The sequence below is a fragment of the Sardina pilchardus genome, chromosome 19, assembly GCF_963854185.1.
Source record: "Sardina pilchardus chromosome 19, fSarPil1.1, whole genome shotgun sequence".
NCBI classification, from domain to species: Eukaryota; Metazoa; Chordata; class Actinopteri; order Clupeiformes; family Clupeidae; genus Sardina; species Sardina pilchardus.
In genome coordinates this window covers 26955951-26976210 of record NC_085012.1, presented here as the reverse complement: position 1 = coordinate 26976210, position 20260 = coordinate 26955951, and the positions used below count along the sequence as shown (strand labels likewise).

The 20260-nt window shown below is 46.4% G+C and overlaps 1 protein-coding gene across 1 annotated transcript in view; it reads left to right on the top strand.

The window, feature by feature from the left end:
• The window catches only part of reck (reversion-inducing-cysteine-rich protein with kazal motifs), a 56088-nt gene that overhangs the window by 18788 nt on the left and 17040 nt on the right, over positions 1-20260 (top strand). The window contains exons 3-14 of the mRNA XM_062521206.1: positions 560-634; positions 2824-2860; positions 3263-3348; positions 3820-3867; positions 5276-5309; positions 6713-6910; positions 7577-7835; positions 8770-8943; positions 12960-13172; positions 16084-16220; positions 16488-16628; positions 17703-17891. Of these exons, the coding sequence (XP_062377190.1) occupies positions 560-634; positions 2824-2860; positions 3263-3348; positions 3820-3867; positions 5276-5309; positions 6713-6910; positions 7577-7835; positions 8770-8943; positions 12960-13172; positions 16084-16220; positions 16488-16628; positions 17703-17891 (1591 nt within the window). The remainder of the gene's footprint in view (positions 1-559; positions 635-2823; positions 2861-3262; positions 3349-3819; positions 3868-5275; positions 5310-6712; positions 6911-7576; positions 7836-8769; positions 8944-12959; positions 13173-16083; positions 16221-16487; positions 16629-17702; positions 17892-20260) is intronic.

Genomic DNA, 20260 nt, shown 5'->3' with positions numbered 1-20260 from the left:
GACAGAGCATTGGGGTATAGTAGAGAGAGGCACTGTAGAGCCGCTGTGTCTCCAAATGAAAGAGTTAAAAAGCAGAATAGAGTTTTTTTCATCTGTGGCTTATTTGGGCCAGTGAGTCTGATGCAGTCTGATGTCCTTATCGTCCCTATGAAGTTGAGTCTGTTTGGACATCATAAGCAGCACTACTGTGCCTCTGCTATTTGTATGTGCGTGTGTGTGTGTGTGTGTGTGTGTGTCTGTGTGTGTGTGTGTGTGTGTGTGTGTGTGTGTGTGTGTGTGTGTGTGTGTGTTTGTAGAGCAGATCCCATGAAATCGCTCCTAACTTTGTTTCATACTGTCATCAACAACAGTCTGCTGCTTCAGAAGTCTGTGAGAATATGTCTAAAAAAATAAAAATGGCTAACCCTTCTAAGTCATGCTGGTTTTCTTTTTCCTTTGCCATGCAGACAACTTTTGAAACCATTTACCACACATGAGAACGGTTTCCCAATAACACCCGTATTTATAATGCCTGTATACACGCTAACACACAACACACAACTCTCGCTTTGTCTTTCAGCTCACAACCATCAGAAGCGAATCACGTCTGAAACACTTTCTACAACGACTGCCAAGTTACTGCCCCGACCATATGGTAAGTTCAAACACTACTTTTTGGTTGGATACGTACAAACACTGCCCACTACCCTGCACACAAACACAGACACACACACACACACACACACACACACACACACACAGAGGAAGTGTTTCACCTGACAAAGTCAAACCGTATCAAAGCATATGCACAGGAAACGGGCACTCCTATTCTCCACCCACAACCATAATTACAAACTACGGGCGGCAAATCCCCTGGCCTCTCGAGATATTCCTCTAATTAGCTCATCCAGATGAAGAGCTACGCTAGCGGGGCACGTGTCGCACGCTAATGTACTCAAATGTATCCTGCTGGAATTTTTGGAATCTCTTTACAGTAAATGGCGAGATGAAACAACTCCTTGACTTTGATAGGCGTCTGTGTCACATGTCGATGCTCTCAAGTGTATTCTGATGGATGTTTGGATTCTCTTTATAGTGCAAAATGAGATGGGCTCAGTTGGTTTTGGGATGCAAAACACACTTATTTATTTCAGTGGACTTCAGTGGATTTTTGTTGTTGTTGCAAATATCTTTGCATGATGCTGTCAGACTTGATTCACTGTAAGTGACGTCCTGGCTGCTTCTCAGTGGGCGAGTGTGTGTGCGAGGTGTGGTGGTTTGGCAGTCACAGCACCGTCTCTCACTGGAAACACTCGCGTCTTATTTTCTCCTGTCTTGACTGGTGTGCTTCATTTTTTTGTGTTGACTGTGATCATAGATGATGATAATGATGATGATGATGATCCAGTTATGAGCTGTGTCTGTGTTGGTCGGTGATCTGAGGCTGTCTGACGGGTGGTACTTTGGCGTTCACACTAAAGCGGCTGTGTTCTGTTGGGCTGAATTGTGTGATTGTGTGTGTGTGTGTGTGTGTGTGTGTGTCTATTGTATGTGTGTGTGTGTGTGTTTGGGAATGGGGAGGTGGGGAGGAGTGAGACAATGTGTTTGTGTTTTTGTCTGTTGTGCTGAATTGCTCTTTGGAATAGTAACTGTGCCCTTCACTGATGATGATGATGATGATGATGATGATGAGGATGATGATGTGTGACGGCGGCGGCTCCTCTGTTCCCATGTCGGCGGGCGCGCGGGCAGGTTGCCGTGACGTCCGCCACTGGCCTCACACCGGCCCTGGTTGACTTTGGTGGATGATCCGCTCTGAGCTGGAAGGCTTTGGTAGAACACACACTCCCGCCTCTCCGCAGCGCTGTGTGCGTCACCCGCTCCCACGGCCGCGGCCCAGCCGGCGTGTTTGCCTTATTAATCCACAGAGATGCAACCACAAGGCCCCAGCGCGCTCAGCAACGCCCGTTATTGTCCTCACCGCATTCATATATTGGTAATACATTTTTAATTAAGGCCGAGTTATATTGACTTGAACTCTGGAACCTTTCCGCAACGTTTTCACCACCTCTGGAGATAGCGAAGCGAGCGGTTTCATTTTCCCGGATCCCCGCGCACAATGCCAGATGAGGCCTCTGTCTCAGAGAACCAATGTTCTACCGCTGTTGGCACAACATAAGGCGAACGAATAATTGACTCTCAACTCATCTATCTCATTTAAACATCATACACAGCCAGCGACAAAAAAAAAAAAGTAAGGGGAAAAGACGGCTGGCAAAAAGTTCTGCGGACTTTCACAAAGGCTTTTAAATAACAACTGTGAATGCAGCACCGACATCAAAGCTTTTCTTTTAGGCAAAGTCTTCTGTATTTACCACGTGTGATTTGAAGAAATGAGTTTATGAAAATGAAAAGGCATCGGCGGCTTTGAACCGTTGCTTAGCGGAGCCTAAATCTAACATCAGTGAGAGTGCTGTAAATCCAGCGGTGGCTATCGATCGTCCGAGGCGTGTTGCGCGTTGGAGAGAGGCCACAGCAGTCATCGAATATCACAAATGGCTTTTCATCTGCACCGCAAACTGCCGCCGATGAACCTGACTTGTTGGTGTTGGAGCTTATCTCGGGATCACTTTGTTCTGTTAACGGCTTTCTCTCTCTCTCCCTCTCTCTCTTCCTTTTTCTCTTGCTCATCGTCTATCTCTTTCTCTCACCCACTCTGTCTCTCCCTCTTTCACTGTGGCTCCTCCACCTCTCTCTCTCTGTCTCTATATCTCTTGCTCTCTATCTCTGTCTCCCCCTCTCCCCCTCTATCTTTCTCTCCATATATCTATCTCTTTCCTGCAGACTGAGCTTTGGACCTGCATCAATTCAACATTACCAGGTAAGATGCAGGGCGAGTGCTGTGTGTGTGTGTGTGTGTGTGATGGATGGTGTAAACTCCACCTGCCTGCTCTCTGTCTGCACCTGTCTGGGGAGAGCTTCAGATCAGCCTCCCTAAGCGTAATCAGGTCCAGATGAAGAGGCCTGGTGCTTGGCCTCTCCCCATAGCTATGCCCATTTAAGTACAAAACTGCCAGTTCAAACTCAGTGCATCTGATCTGTCAGATAAGGTTAAACATGGGAATACTTGTAAGCAGTTTAATTGTTTTACCACAAATGTGTTGTGATATTTACACTTTAGAAAATACAAAATGCAAGGTGTGCATGTATATTTCGATTGCTGTAAGAAGATGATGAATCTTGTCAGTGTCTCGTAATGCTGTAACTGTGTGTGTCTGGACAGGAACGTCTCGGAAGCCAGAGGGTTGGGTAGGCCTGGGCTGCTGTGAGCTGGCCATCTCACCAGAGTGCCGTCGCGAGTGTAAACAGGTGAGAAAGCATGTGTGTTTACTTTTACTGTAACATTAACATTTAGTCCCTTGAAAGAGTCTTTTGTTGAAAATGACTTACACTTGAGAAACAGTTAACAAGTTGCAAGACACAAAGTAGCCTACTACAGAAGCTCTAATCGACCTGACAGAGAAGCCACAGACAGCACAAGGAGGAAGTGTGTAGCAAGTGGGTGAGAGTGTTGGACTGTTAGAGCACCTCTACCTGCTGATAGATCAGCCGAAGATCAGAATGTGTGTGTGTGTGTGTGTTTGTGTGTGTGTGTGTGTGTGTGTGTGTGTGTGTTTGTCCGAACTCATCAGGAAGGTGATTGTCAGAAAGGTCTACATTTCTGCTGTGATGTGTGTGTGTGTGTGTGTGTGTGTGTGTGTGTGTGTGTGTGTGTGTTGGGGGCATCTGTGTGAATGTTTGGTAATACACATTGACATGTGTCCCTCTGTCTATCTGCAGGCATCTTCAAAAAATGACATCACAAAAGTATGCAAGAAAGACACAGAGGTAAGATGATTCAAAATGGCTCAGTTCTCGAGTCTTTGTGTTTCAGTTGCAGACTGACCTCTTATTTTCTGTTCTATTTCTGGACGAACAAATCATCCAAGGAGTCTTTTTTAAAAATGTAAGCGACACAGGGTTTAGATAAAAAGCCTTTACTGTAAACGCTTTCAATAGAAGACTGAAATAAAGCCATTTAGAGAACTCAATAACCTTTTCCCAACGTTCTGACTGTGTTTGTCCCTGTGCGTGGGGTTATCATAGTATGATCTCCCGCCGTATCCATCAAAGACTCTCTCTCTCATGCTCGCAACGTTCGCCTCTCACTGCTTTTAGTTGTTTATCTCCGACTTTAAAGGCACTATTTATTTGCCGGCATCTCTCCAAGGCGACATGCGAGTTGGAGATTTATTTGTCTTTATTCGACTCTTTGGAGGACGCACCTCCCTCCTCAAAATCTTACTTCATTTCCTGTGCGGACGGGGACCCCTGAGGGAAGAGTCATTTCTGAGGCCTGATTGGACTCCAGATTCTAGAGCCCTTCAACACAGAGCCAAGTTGAATGAGCAGCGTGAGGTAAACATTTAAATTGGAGTTGGTTAGTAATAACCCCAGCAGCACACTCCTATCCTCTTCAATGCCCCCCCCCGCCCCCCCCCCCCCCCCACACACACACACACACATACTCTCTTAGCTTTAATCCTCCTCACCTCTTCAAACCAAAGCAAACAAACAGGCAAACAAACAAATGCCATCCGTGGGGCTGCGATGTTTGCTTTGGAGAGGCCGCCTTATTTCTCCTTTCATCTGGTGGCTGCTGCTGTCTCCATTCTGCTCGAGAGCTTTATGATCAGATGCCACCAGTGCCAAGACGTGCGGTGAGATTGGCCTCCCCCTCTTTTCAGGACGCACGGCCAACGCAAGCCTTTTATATGTCTGGCCTGAAAGAGTGGGGAGAGCAGTGTGCAGGACTGCACTCTGTCAGAGGACAAGGACATCAAGGTTGGGGGGGGGGGGGGGTGGGGGGGGGACTCTGTGAAGGAGACGAAATCATCCTACCCACCCCAAACACTTTACATTTATAGTAGAAAAGATAAAAGCGTCCTTCAGTACCTGGCTTATGACAGGGTTTTAATAGAGTGGACTGTGATTAAATGTTTCACTTTGTAGTGATGTTAGATGTGAATATTTCTTGATAATCATCAGTATTAAAAAGTTTTCTGATATCCAAAAAAACAGATTCAGTTTTCTGAAATCATTTTTTCCTGTGATTCTTGAAAATATAACCAATAAAATATGACCTGCACCACAGATAATTTTACATCTATGAGGGAGCAGAATTGTATGTTATGTTTTTTTCGCTGTACTTCAAATTCTATTTGTGCTAATTCTATTTCAATTTCCTCTGTTGCAGAAGCCGCTATACAAATGTATCACCAAAAATGAAAGTACGTTGTGAGATTCTCTTTGAAATTCTATTCTACATTATTGCATTTCCATAGATAAAAAGCTTTAAAGAGACATGACAGGTTTGCATGATCCTTCACAACTATCACTGGGGTGAAGTTCACATGTTCAGGAGAATAGGCAGTAGACAGAGAGAAAGAGATATGACTGCAGTGCATATGTGTGTGTCAGACATCAGAGAGAGACATGATATGCCTCCACACTGAGCTCAACTCAAGTCCAGATCAGTTACGCAGCAGTTCTTTAAGTTATCATGCACAGATGAATGCGCAGTTTGTCCTCCAAATGAGTTGTCAAGAGTGTGAGAGAAGGAAAGACATTGAGCTCAGCTGATATCGCATATCGCACACAGACACACACACACACACACACACAAACAGACAGACAGACACACACACACACACACACACACACACACACACACACACAGATGTCAGAGAGGGAATGTGACTTAGCATGGCCCTGCACAGAGCTGAACCCATGACCATACCGAAGTTACACAGTGAACCTTTAAGTTCACTAAAGCAGTTTCACAGATGCCATAGAGACATGATCTAGCGCTGCATTGAGCTGCCTGGTGATAAAAAACCAACCGCAGGCTAATGCAGAGGTCAGCCACAAGCCTGGACCTCAAAACCTCATGGGAATAACAGGCTCTTTACAATGGCCCCAGTTCTCTGACCCCTAAGACCTCTGACCCCTGGAGAGGTCATCCAGACGCGCCTGCCCCCACCACCTCAGCCTGACGAGTCGGGGTTTGTGTGCCTGCCAGGCGAGGCCGCCACGCCCCCTGAGTCTGAGCTGGAAATGATCTCATGTGTGTCTGAGCTGCACGGGGCCAGGCTGGGCCGGGGCCCCATGAAACGCTGGTTTGTGTTGACCGCCGCAGGCGATGGGCAGAGTGGACAGACAGTGTGGCCTGAAGACAACCCTCAGCAGCGTGTCATGCGCCTCCTGTGAACTCGGGACCCAATCAGATTTGACAGACGAGCACGTTCGTGCCTCTGGGCCAAGCTTAGAGAGGAGGACAAAGAGGCACGGGGAGAGAGGGGAGAGCGAGGGCACTGCACTCATCTGGGAGACGATGAGGGAACCAGAGAAGTTTGCTTTTTGCCTCAGATTTATTTCCTGGTGTAGGATTGCTGTGTAGATAGGGAGTGTGGTTTTCAGAGCTCTGTGTCTGTGTTAAAAGACAAGCTTGGACGGTTTTGTATTGTAAATATATACTGCACTGTATGCATTTTCTACATGTCTGTATGTTTGTTTATGTTTGTTTATATTTGTGTGTGCCTGTGTGTGTGTGTGTGTATGTGTGTGTGTGTGTGTGTGTGTGTGTGTGTGTGTGTGTGCGTGTGCGTGCGTGTGCGTGTGTGTGTGTCCTCAGTGGGCTCACTGTGCTGTAGCTATGCGGGCAGACACACCAACTGCCGCGAGTACTGCCAGGCCATCTTCCGTACGGACGCGTCCCCCAGCGCGTCGCAGATCAAGGCGGTGGAGGACTACTGCCAGACGGTCAGCCCTCAGCTCATCAGCTGCGTCAGCAACTACACCAAGTCCTACCCCAACAAGACCCCCATCGACAGTGAGTGCCACCCCTCACAGCCAATCAAGAGCCTCATTTGTCACATGCTGTTGACACTAATCACCCATCACAGCCAATTAAGGGCCTAGTTCATCACACACAGTCTAAGTTAATCACAAAACATTAAAAGTGAACTGTAGTCTAACTGTCGCTGGATAATGAAATGTAAGAACTCGTTAGAAACATACAAGTGTAAGACAATAAAAACACAAAATGAGAGCTTTTGGGCCCCTTGATAAAGTTAAGAAGTTAAGTTGACTGGTACTTAGAAGATGCTTTCATCCAAAGTGACACAAAATCTTTTCTTTTTTTTTTTCATTTTTATTTTTATTTCCAATTGTCCTGTGTGTATGTACTGTTCCACTCCAGACATCACCTCATTTTCCAGCTGCATGTGAATGTAAATGTATCCCATGTGCTCCTGTACTTACTGGCCTGTTTACCTGTATGTACCTGTTGATGAGTGTACAGTATGTGTCTTACCTTTCATCTCCTGTCCATACCTGTGGTGCAGGCCTGTGCACCTGTCCCCTAATGTTAATGACTGTCTGTGTTTCACCTGTCCTCACCTGGGTGTCTTAACCTGCTCTCACCTGTCCTCTCATGTGCTACAGGCGTGTGTCTGTCTCTGTGTCTCACCTGTGCTCACCTGTGCCGCTGCTGCAGGTCTCTACTGCTGTGACCGTGCGGAGGAGGCCCACTGCGTATCGTCGTGCAAGCACATCCTGCGCACCATGAAGACGGAGCACGAGATCATGGAGGGCCTCATCAAGGAGTGCGGCAGCGAGCCCCTCCCCCAGGACCCGCTCTGGCAGTGTTTCCTGGGCAACGCCAACCCCCCGCCCCGCGAGCCCGACCCCCACCCACAGAAGATCGACTGGGCCAAGCTCCACTGCTGCTCCAAAGCCAATACCTCACTGTGCAGGTCCGCCACAGCAAACGCGTTCACACAGTTCACGTAGATACAAACAAACTCGTCTTGATGTCAGAATTAAGGTCACTGACGCAATAATTGTACAAACCCTGAGGAGAAATTGTTTGTTTGTAGTTGAAGACACCAAAAGCAGACTCTCTGACTCTCTGGTTGGGTTTGACCCCTGGCTGACATCAGAACGTTTGCACACTCTCAGTTAGCTTTCGATTTGTTTTAAATGCAGTTGTTTACTCAGTTTCAAAGGGTACACACATCCATGTAGTTTTACACTAACCACATCAGGGCAGCCATTGGTTGTGGTGGGTGCAGTGCCAGCTGTCCTCTTCTGTGTGTCATTGTAGAAAGCCCGCCCCATTTTTAGCCTTTCATTGACTGGATAGTTAGGAGAGGACAGGAAATGAGGGAGGGGAGTGGGTTCGGGAAATGACCTCTGGCCAGACATGAACATGGGTCGCTGTGGGCACTGAGCCTGGTCATGTAGGGGACACTGACTCTACAGCTGCACTGCGGCTTCATGTCAGTTTGTTCCCCTCTCTTAACTTGTGTTAAGTTTACTGGGACCTGAACATATTAAGAAGATGTCAGTGAGTAAGGATGTCACAGGATGACAACTTAACTCAAGACCTGAACTTGTTGGTCTAGACAAAACAGACCTTCATCTAGGTTGCATGTATATGCTAGTATATTTGATAGCTGGTATTCCGAATGATTTCTGCATGTGATTGTGAGAATGTTCTGGTTGTTTCAGTGTGTGTATGATGGGCCTTGCCTCTGGGTTACTATTTACTAACCTTGATGTGTGTAGGCCATTCATTCATAGGAACGATGACCATGGTGTTGACTGTCCCTTTCTTTATTGTCACTGTGTGTTTGTGCTTATTTGGTCAGTGTGGATATGTGACCTTTGACCTTTATGTGACCATAGGGACAAGTGTCAGGAGATCAGCACCAACTGGGGCACGCAGACGTGGCAGGAGTTCGACCAGGTGTGCGAGTACAACCCCGTAGAGACTGACCTCGTCACCTGCCTCGCTGACGTCAGAGAGCCCTGCCAGCTCGGTTGCAACGACTTGGTCTACTGCACCAACTTCAACAACAGGTAACACACCTGGCCTACTAACTGCAATAGGTAACACACCTGGCAGGTAAACACACCAACAGGAAGTTGACTTTTAAAGTTGTGTTTTGTCAATAAGTCAAAAGTGACCAACTTACCAATGACTGTTTTCACCATTTACGTTCATAATTGCTCATAGCATGCAAAGTCTTGTAAAAGCAAGATGGAATGGTAATAATAATGAGATTGATGTTAGAAGTCTATGTATGAGGTTTTCCATTGGTAGTTGCCACCTATGAAGCTTTCTATGGGGCCTATTGAAGTATCTATGGTGATAGGGCAGTTGGTGCAGAATTGTTCATTGTTAGTTCTATTGCTGTTTTGTCTTAACTGATTCTGAACAAAAAAATATATTTTTGGGAGATGGCATGCAATTTCAAAACTCCCAAATTATAGCTTGTGGAAGAATACTTTAATGTGATGCTTGGACTGTAGATACCAATTGCTAAAGCACCTCTCAACACATACTTGCATTTAGTATCAGCTCCTTCATGGCCAGTGTAAATATGAGCTGTCCCGACAGGCCTGTGTGATTTATTGCTCTCTGAGTGTTAAAGTGAGGCCAAAGAGCCACAGCTCCACCACAGGCCTCTTCTCATCGGGGCTTTTGTTTGTGCGATGGGGTTCCCAGAAGCCTTTGCAAGGCCCTGAGGGTAGGAATCGGAATGAGATTCAACCACTGGCATGACTGACACGGTTGCTTTACAAGAGTACGTTTTGTGTGTGTGTGTGTGTGTGTGTGTGTGTGTGTGTGTGTGTGTGTGTGTGTGTGTGTGTGTGTGTGTATTGCTCAGTCAATACATGGTGGGATAATGAAAAGTCTCGTTCAGGTTTTTAGGGCTGATGCGATTTGACCATTAATTGAACCTCTTAAGAGAGAGGGTCTCTGTCGAGTACAATGAGCTGTTGACTTTGGGGGCCTTGGTAGTCAGTGGCTGTTGGCTGGTTGATGAGGCTTGATTGTTGAAGCAACCGCAAGTGAAAGTGCATGAAATGCATGTAGATTGATGCGGCGCGTTTGGCAGCAGTGTCATCTCGTCACGCACAAATGGCTGTTGACCTCAGTGACAGGTTTCCGCTACGTCCGAGCGGGGTGGGACACCAGACCCACACCAACCGCAATCAAAGCGCGGGTAGGAAACACAACACGATTCACCAATCTTTTACCCTGCAGAGCCAAACCGCCATTAAATAAACCACTATTTGCTTTTGTGGGAACTGAGGAGTGGTGACAATGTTTCCAGGGGGAAGATGAAAAAAAAAACGGACTACCAGGGGAGCAGTCTGGTCGATGTGGTCAGAGCCTCGGATTTAAACCTCGCTTTGTTCACATCAGGGTATTTGAAGTTCATTACACTCGTTTGTACCATCTACCTCCTGCTGGTTGGAAAAACAATTATTTTGTACTGCAAATGGTGTCCTGTCAGTAACACAATGTTGCTTTTGCTAATCCTCTGGTATCACAGTTCCTAGCAATGCTATAAGCATAGGGGTTCAGCCAGAAGTGGAACTGTGTAAGATTAGGGACAAATGCAGCCCAAACTTAGTATGCATTACAGGCATTTGCTGGAAGGGTAGGTGTAACTGTTAGCAGCAATGTAAATGTTGCAACATTTAATGGATTCAGTGTATGTAATTAAACCAACCAATTCATATACTATCCCTGTACTTTCTTTTATAATGATTCATCTAGTATTTTGTAGCTGTGGAAAATCTACCATGTTTTCTAGTCACCGGGGCAGTGGTACAATTGCTGACTCTGGCCCAAATGTTCCTGTACCCTTCTCCAGCCTAGAGATCGAGTGACCTGATGCACCTCAGCTGCAGTCTGGCAGAACTCTATTCTGTGTGCATTCTGCAGCATGTAGCCTATAGCTCTTAAAGTATACATGACATGCTAGCCTGTTGAATTCTTTATGTGCCCACTGCAGTGTGGATACTCTGACCCTATAGCCTTAGGTAATGATTATTGCTGTGATAGAGAGTACACGCTGCATGACCAAACTTCTGGTAGCTAAACCTCGCATGAGTTTGATTTCTGTAAATGGCTTTTCCCCAAACTGCTCTGTGTGGAGAAACTGGACACCATCCCAACTATCCCATGCATTACTTTGGTTAGGGGAGGAGGGGTGGAGGGGAGGCAGAAGGGAGGAGGAGTAGGGGGGGGGAGAGTCCTGCTTTAGATGGTGGCATGGCTGCCTCCTCCACGCCGGCCTGGACCCCGGAGGTCATGCAAACAAACACTGGGCCCCGCGCTCTCTTTGAAGGACTCCCGGGGATGTCAGAGCCGGTCTGGCTCCCCCGCCGATTTCAAAAGCTGTTGCGTCCAGCGCCGCAGGGTTCTTGGACCCGGCCACTCGGCGGCTCGGATGCAAACAGTCGCCTGGGGGGGGAGGGGCCTAGGAGTACGTCGGATTGTAGGCCCACCTGGAGAGTTGTGTACCCACCTCGGCTCAAAACCCAGCAGGAAGTACCGCTAACCCGTCCACACTGGTACCCAGGGGTAAAGAAATAAACCTCTCTGAAGCCCCCCACCGCCACCACTACCACCCCTAAACTCCCCATATGTCAACTCCAATGCCTGGGAATGGACCTCCATTTGAGGGTGGAGGGGAGCAAGTCTCCATTTCCTCGCCCTGCAGTGAGTAGTGAGATGGAGTCATCTATAGGAAGACATGCTGATTTGTCTCAAACTTTCAGTTTACGGCTTCTCTCTGTAGCCTGCCAAAAAGCATTTCCACAAGTGCATGTCATATTGACTTGGAATTGACTTGATGGTAATATTGCCATTTCTCATTTTTTGGCACGCTATCTAAATATACCCACAGTGCGGATAATGGTCTTGCCAAGTCCATTGTGTTTCAAGGCTACTACAGAGTCCAGGATTTTGAACCTAGAACTTTTGTTTGGAATTAGAATCTAGTTATAAGTCCAGTTCTTTTGACTGCTTTAATTAAGTGAAGGTGAAGGAAAGGAAAAATGGCGACAGCGAGGATTGTGATTATCCATCCGGTGTTTTTTTTGTTTTGCATTACAAACAATCCAACTTCTCACAGAGCAAGAGCCTGCAAGACTGCATCCATAAACTCCCAGCCCCAGAGCCCCCCGCCATTACCCCCAGCCCCAGCAGTCCGCCACTCGTCCCCCCGCTCTCCCTGCACTGTACCCTGAACACTCTCTCACTGGAGCCAGATGAAAGGCACTTCCTCTCATGGATCGTTACCCCCCACCATCCTCTCCGCTCCGCCCCCTGGGTTTCCGGTGGAAGCCCGCTCAGCCTCAGCGCACGAAGGCACCGGTCGGTTTTTCTGCAGCGTGTTTATGTGTTTGTCCACAGCGAGCGTCTGGGATGTGACATGAGCCCCACTCTGCTCCAGACTTTCAGATGTGGAGGGCAGGGGAAAAAAGATGTTTTCAATTACAGCTTTGCAAGAAAGAGAAAACCTCTTGTTGTGGATCTGTGTGCTATTTTCTTCGTCTGTGTCAAAGAAAAAATACTTTTAGTCCTGTTTTATTTGTGTTATGCTGTGGCCCCAGGCCTCCTCATGGCCTTTCAAAAGCAAGACTTGTGTAATTAGATATTATGGTGAACAGTGTTTGTATGAAGGGCATCTCCGGCATGTTCTATCCTGTGATTGGCTTGTAGAGTATTTCAAACACATTGAAACATTTTGTGATCGCATCTGCAGATGTTTATATTTGGACTGATGTAAATAGACAAACAGCAGCATGGATTTGTTCATGTTTTGTTTTGGAAAAGCTCTGGCTTTTTCATTTTTGCTGGGAATTGTACATATTTATGCATGATCAAAAATATGGCGCTTTGGCCCCATCTTAATTTGATTAGTTTTTTTCTCATTCTCTTGTCATCATTAATAAAAAATAACAGTACATTACTGTAAAAGCAAAAAATACATGTATTGAAATTGAATAAGTATAATGAATTTGATACAAGTTTATGTACGCATAACACGCAATTGTTTGTTGTCACACCACAGGCCTACTGAGCTGTTCCGCAGCTGCAACGTCCAGTCAGACCAGGGTGCCATGAACGACATCAAGCTGTGGTCCAACGGCACCATCAAGATGCCCTTCATGAACATCCCCGTGCTGGACATCAGGAAGTGCCGGCCGGACATGTGGAAGGCCGTGGCGTGCGCCCTGCAGATCAAGCCCTGCTACAGCAAGTCCCGTGGCAGCATCATCTGCAGGTGAGGCACCACACTGCTGAGAGCGCCTGACTCCAGATCAGGCCTGAAGAAGATCCTGGGGGACTGAAACGCTGCCCTTTTAGATTATAAAAAGATATTGATTATTTTTTTTTTGGACTCACAGTGTTTTGCACCTTCCTCTCCTTTTTGTCTTCTGAACCTGATCCATCCCAGATTTGATCTGGCTCTCGTCTGGTATGGATGAGTTCAGATGACCTATATTGACCCACATGGAGATTTAGTTATGGACCCATTCTGGGAAATGATTCATTACATTTTATGTTGCGCATTAGTTTGTATTTTGGTTGAGGAGCCTCATATGTATGCCAGAATACATGCAATGCAAAACTACTATTAACAAAGTGTGTTTTGAAGGAGATGTCCCCCCTGCCTGTCAGTGTTTTGAGTCACATATGTGGAGACATCCAGTCCCTTGGCTCTGCCCCAACATGCAACAGGGTTTTGTGTTTTTCTTTGGGCATGACTCACGAACCTGCGGTCGTCATTACCGACCATCAAAGCTGGTCTAACTCGAACAAAAACATGCACTTAGAGAGATCCAAATCTCTTCAAAGCATGCCTCCCGGAAGCTGCAGCCATTCTTGTTTATTTTCTCAAGTCCTCAAAATTGCACACGAAGAAGGAGTGGTGATTGGGTATGTGTCAGTAAGCAGCCCTCTCTCCTTGTGATGGTTTTGTTTGGGTTGTCACATAGGGGGATGATGATCCATCTGACATGGCCATTCACAGGCAGCACGGAAGTGTCACAGAGATGGTTTTGTTCACTTTTGTTAGCCGTGGTGTTTACAGTATTTGAAAAAGCACTCAGGAGACACCTGAAAATGGAAAGCTCCTCTTTGGCACGCACATGCTCTCACCGAGACATGCAAATAGACACTTGTTCTCACATATATTCATACACACACACACACACACACACACAGAGACAGACATACACACAAACACAGACACAGACACAGACACACGCACACGCACACGCACACGCACACGCACACGCACACACACTCACACTCACACTCACACTCACACTCACACACACACACACACACACAAAGACACACACACTTGTTCTGTGGTTTTGCCATGTAGGCTGTGGGATTAGAGAATACTCACGCAGTGTTCCAGGAGGTTGTCAGGATCTTGCCTCTGTTCTTGGATTTCTGATTAGCTTTGACAGGCACAGATAAAAGTCAGCGAGTGATTGGGAACAGTGACTTTCACTCTCACACTCACACGTCCATTCACTACCACAGATGCAAGTGCGTACACACACACATGCACACACACACATAGCACACTCACAAATGCTCGCACGTACACTCACACGCATATACACACACACACTCACACATAGTACACTCACACTCACACGTAAACACACACACATAGCACATTCACAAGTGCTTACATGTACATGAATGCACATGCACACTCATACACACACACACACACACACACACAAACACACACACACACACACACACACACACACACACACACACACACACACACACACACGCACAAATACACACTGTCATACTGCACATTTTTCCATACCATCATGCACATAAGCACTCATACATACACACTCACAAAAAAAAAATATGACAAGCAAAATTGAAAAAATTGATGTCCACACTTGTTCCCATCTTCCAATCACTTATCCAGCACGCATGTCTTGGTATTGTCCTCATCTTGTTTTGTTGAGGATAGCGTGAGTCCTGCATTGAAGGAATGTGACACTGAGGGATTGGTTAATGCAGCCTTCGAGCGGATCTGTCAGGGGATTTTGAGCGATCACACGAGGGATCACGGAAAGACGGAGTGCGATTCTCCACGGATGGCTGGCATTATTACTGTTGTTTCAATCGCACGTTGTGGTCAGGCAAACAAATCAGGGTGCATACTTGTCGTCAGTGTGGGTACACGCAGACAAAGGCCGCCTGGAGATCAGGAAATTGCACCCAGGGATGCAGCACCGCTTCACCAGAGCTCTCGGAGAATTCCACATATGGGACCTGCGGCACTTGAAAACAATGCAGCATGACAGTATAGGGGCTGGTGACATTACAAGGCGGAGAGCCAAGGCACCCACCGGTCTCTGCGCTGATCTGGGGCCAGTTGGATGTGGACAGCTCTCCCGGGGGCTCCTCCTGATGTATGCCACAGACAGCAGGAAGTTTGGCTTTTCATCCCCCTCCCTCCCGTCTGTCTGGCCGGAAGACATAAGGAAGCAGCGCTATATGCCTGTCTGGGTCTCAGGCCCGTCGCTAGGCTTGTGGTGTCTGCTCTGCAGTGCAGTAAACAGACCAGCATGGATGGAACTGGTTGGTGGACTGTCTGTTCTGTTCCTGTGTGAGTGATCAGCCTTGGCTGACCCAGAGGACGGGGCCAGATCTTCTGTGTAAGCACACACAGATGTTGGTCATCCCTCTTTTTGGGGATATTTTTCACTAAAAAATTCAAACCACAGAAAACAATCATCAACAGCGTACTGACGTATCTCCTGACATATCTCATGCTGCTGACGGCCTTAGAAGACTAGGGCTTATTCTAATGATCCTAATGATTTCAGATAGTTGGGGAATTAGGCCTATTATTTTATTATTTATTCCTTGTTTTTTTTATTTTCAAATCTAATTACATTGATACAGTTTCTTCTTAACAATGTGAGTGAACATGCTCACCAAAAATGTTCAATAGAGCTGTTAAAAAATGAGTAGAGTTATGATATATATGCAACACATACTGTATGCTGCTATAATGATGCATGTGTTTCTGTTAACTAGCTATAGACTAGGACCATATATCTGTGATAACAATTCTTTTTGTCATATCTCTCTCTCTCTCTCTCTCTCTCTCTCTCTCTCTCTCTCTCTCTGCCCATCAGATCGGACTGCGTGGACATTCTGACCCAGTGTGGTGACCGGATGCGCTTCCGGGAAGGACAGACTCCTGAACGCATCTGTGACCTTTTGTCACCAACCGATGACCCTGAACGCTGCATTCCTCTAAAGAGATACCTGAGTATGTACTACAGTGACTATGTGCATACTGTGGCTGTTGTATAGAGCATTGGCTGTGTGCTCCATGATACTCCTAGTAGTTAGTAGTATTTCAACATGGAATGCAACAACATGTAAAAACAACAGTAGATTTACAATAACTAATTCATTTTTATCCCAATCAACTGATATTATACAGAATATGTACTCAGAAACATGTTAGAAAACTGCCATATTTACTGCTGGTTGTGAAGGTATGTCAAAAGAGATGTTTCATTGTTTATTCCAGAGCCAAGTTCCCTTGGCAACGTCATTGAAGAAGTCATCCACCCCTGCAATCCCAACCCATGTCCTAGCAACCACCTGTGCGAGGTCAACCGCAAGGGCTGCCATGCTGGCCAGGACTGCCTGCCCTACCTTTGTGTGCAAGGTAACACATTTCTGTGTGTGTGTGTGTGTGTGTGTGTGTGTGTGTGTGTGTGTGTGTGTGTGTGTGTGTGTGTGTGTGTGTGTGTGTGTGTGTGTGTGTGTGTGTGTGTGTGTGTGTGTGTGTGTGTGTGTGTGTGTGTGTGTGTGTGTGTGTGTGTGTACTGTAGGTATGTGTGTGTGTTTGTGGGTGTACTGTACAGTAGGTGTGTGTGTGTGTGTGTGTGTGTGTGTGTGTGTGTGTGTTTGCCTGTGGGTGTGTCTGTGGGTTTGTGTGTCTGTGGGTCTGTGTGTGTGTGTGTGTGTGTGTGTCTGTGTGTGTGTGTGTGTGTGTGTGTGTGTGTGTGTGTGTGTGTGTGTGTGTGTGTGTGTGTGTGTGTGTGTGTACTGTAGGTATGTGTGTGTGTTTGTGGGTGTACTGTACAGTAGGTGTGTGTGTGTGTGTGTGTGTGTGTGTGTGTGTGTGTGTGTTTGCCTGTGGGTGTGTCTGTGGGTTTGTGTGTCTGTGGGTCTGTGTGTGTGTGTGTGTGTGTGTGTGTCTGTGTGTGTGTGTGTGTGTGTGTGTGTGTGTGTGTGTGTGTGTGTGTGTGTGTGTGTGTGTGTGTGTGTGTGTGTGTGTGTGTGTGTGTGTGTGTGTGTGTGTGTGTGTCTGCCTCTCTGTCTGTGTTCATGTGCATTATGTCAGGCTGTTTGAGAGCACTTGTTCGTGGGAAATAATAAAAAGACCTCCTCTCTCTAGTGTAATGTGACTAGCAATTTCCAGCTATGATGTGAATTGGAAAGCATTGTGTACTGTGTGGATGATGAAATGGTTTGATTTAGCAAGCCATTACTGCTCTCGGCTCAGGTTATTGGGATGCTCTGTCATCACGGAGTTACAAAAGAGAACACAGAGATCCAGGGAAACAAATACTCCTTTCCATTTTTGACAGTAGGCCTACTAGAAAGACAACTTGTGTGGCGTGTTTCTGTGCCTTCATGTCCGTCTGTGTGTTGTGTGCATGTGTGCTTGCTTGTGTGTCTGTGTGTGTGTGTGTGTGTGTGTGTGTGTGTGTGTGTGTGTGTGTTTGTACCACAGGCTGTAAACTGGGTGAAGCCTCTGAGTTCCTGGTGCACATGGACACACGTATCCAGGTCCCAGCTCAGAGTGGCGGGCTGGGCTGCTACGACGTGTGCACCTGCGGCCACGGTGGCCGGCTGGAGAACTGCGCCTCCATGCCCTGCATCGACACCGCAAAGAAGTGCGTCGTGGGAGGCCAGAGAAAGAGTAAGTTCACTAAGCTCGTCAATATAAGAATTCACATGTAATCATAGAGATTTGTGGCAGCTGTGCGTGTATGTTCTGGGATGATTCACTACCAAAGAAAGAGTTGTAATTGCTGGCATATTTATGTACGGTGCCACAGTAAATCTGCCTGTCATGGAATTTGAAAGCTGTGGATTGGAAAGCACCAAAAATACACATTCCTCAAAAGAGTTCCCACTTCAAAATCCACAACAGCATGTACTTAAAGTCAGTATTCAATGGCATTTTAGCGCTAAAAACAATGCAGAGGGGCATGATCCTGTCTGATCAACTATGTTGCAGAGTACAATATGAAGTATTCTGGGTGTGCATTGGCAATGTCAGACACTTCATTCTCCAAGTTATAAGTCAGTTATAGGTCAGTGTAGCACCACAATGAGTTTGAAGATAATATTTGGAGGTAAAATAGCAACATTGTGTTGCTTTGAATGCTGTTAGAAGGCAAGGACATTGACTCGAGTTCTCATCCACTCATACTCATACCCAGCAGGTTTGTCTGGCCTTGTTGAAAAGGCCAAGTGGTGCAACTAGCAAACATGTGGGATAAATTCCTCCTCACAGCCTCCAACCTTTTGGGTCGGAAACATGCACATAACACATTTCATGGTGGAAATTCACTGCAGGTTGGCTCTGGCATGACTAACTGTGTGTAACTGTACGTATCATAGCAGCACAACAGCCTTTTAGTCAATTACTTCAAATTGTTTCTCCATGAGAGTGACCTTCATTTCTCTCTTAATTCTCTAGTTCCTTCCAAATGTGCCCCAGTCCATTTACAGCTGTGTTATTTTACAAGCTACTGTAGATGCCGTGTAGCTTGGAGATCAGTTAGCATTTAGCATTTAGCACTGAAAGGTACTGCAGCTCCCTTTACCTGATTTACAGCAACATGTGGGTAAACGTCACCATTCGCACAAACCCGTCAACATGATTCTCATGAGTTGAGGGGAGGACCCGCCGCTCTTTTCTTCTGTTTACCAGCTGTCACTAAGACTGGCATCGATGCCATGCAGATGGCATACTCTGCCTCTGGTTCCGAGTGTCACGTGAGGTTTGTTTTGTACGGTACCTTGTGGTGTGGCAGTGATCCCTGATGCCTTGTGTCGCTGCATCCAGCTGCTGAACAAAGTGCTCGAGAGCCGCAGCTGTAACCTGAGGTGCTCAGGTTGTGTGTTTTGTTCTCGGAGTGGAACCTGCTGGCAGCCTGACACAAAACAAGTTTGTTATATTGAAACCATATCCAGTTCTGGTGCAAATTCAAGACTTGGAAGTATATCTAAAGCATAAAAAAAAAGAATTATAAAAGGAATAAGTGGATCACTTAAATGCCTGGTTTGCTATGATGTCAAGAATCAAAGCTCGCTGTTTGACGGCTATTTACTGTTTTCATTCTTTATTGATTTTTTAAACAAGGCTCCTCACAGTCACACAACAGCACTGAGCACAATGACAACAAACAAACAGGCTTCGTTTGGGATGAAAGCGCTACGCGTTTGCTGTGTGTGTTTGTTTGTTGTGTGTGTTTGTTGTGTTTCCCCCTGGCACCGGAGAAGAGGCGTCCACGGCGGCACCAGAATAGACCAAACAGGGCCTGCGGTGCTCATCTGTGAGGATCTCGCGGCGTGAAGCACAACATCTGAAACATAATAATAAAGCAGCCACATGCTGGCATTTCCTTCCTGTGGCGGCCGGCTCTCACTCACACACACTCTCTCACACACACACACACACACACACACACACACACACACAACCCCCGCCCAACTTGTCACTCTGGCAGCTTAAAGGGAGTGTGTTGCCAGCTCACTCGCTTCCTCTGTGTACGCATTGCAGCCATATTTCTGTTTTTGTGTACGAGTATCACTGTGCGCGTGTGTGTGTGTGTGTGTGTGTGTTTCTACATCAGGAATTTGCAGACATTTACCTACTTGCCTGAACTATGCGTGCCCAGCACACTGGCCCCTAGTGGCCACAAAGGACACTGCATCCTTCAACAGCAACTAGAACTTGTCATTCCAAGCAGTCAGAACTCGCTGTAGATATACCTCTGTATGAGCCCATGAATATTTTATCATGTAGTTCTATCACTGCCTGTATTTGTTATATGAAATATTTATACAAGGACAGCATATAAACTAGTCCCCAGTAACTCACCACCACTGTTTTTACAACTCTGCAGGTCCCTTAAGTTTCTTGTTTTATTTATTTTTTTAAAGACATGTGTTTCCTCCACTCAAATAAGTGTCTCTTGTTCGAACTTGGTACCCTGGTACCCTTGGTACCCTGACATGTGTCTCCTCCACTCAAATAAGTGTCTCTTGTTCGAACTT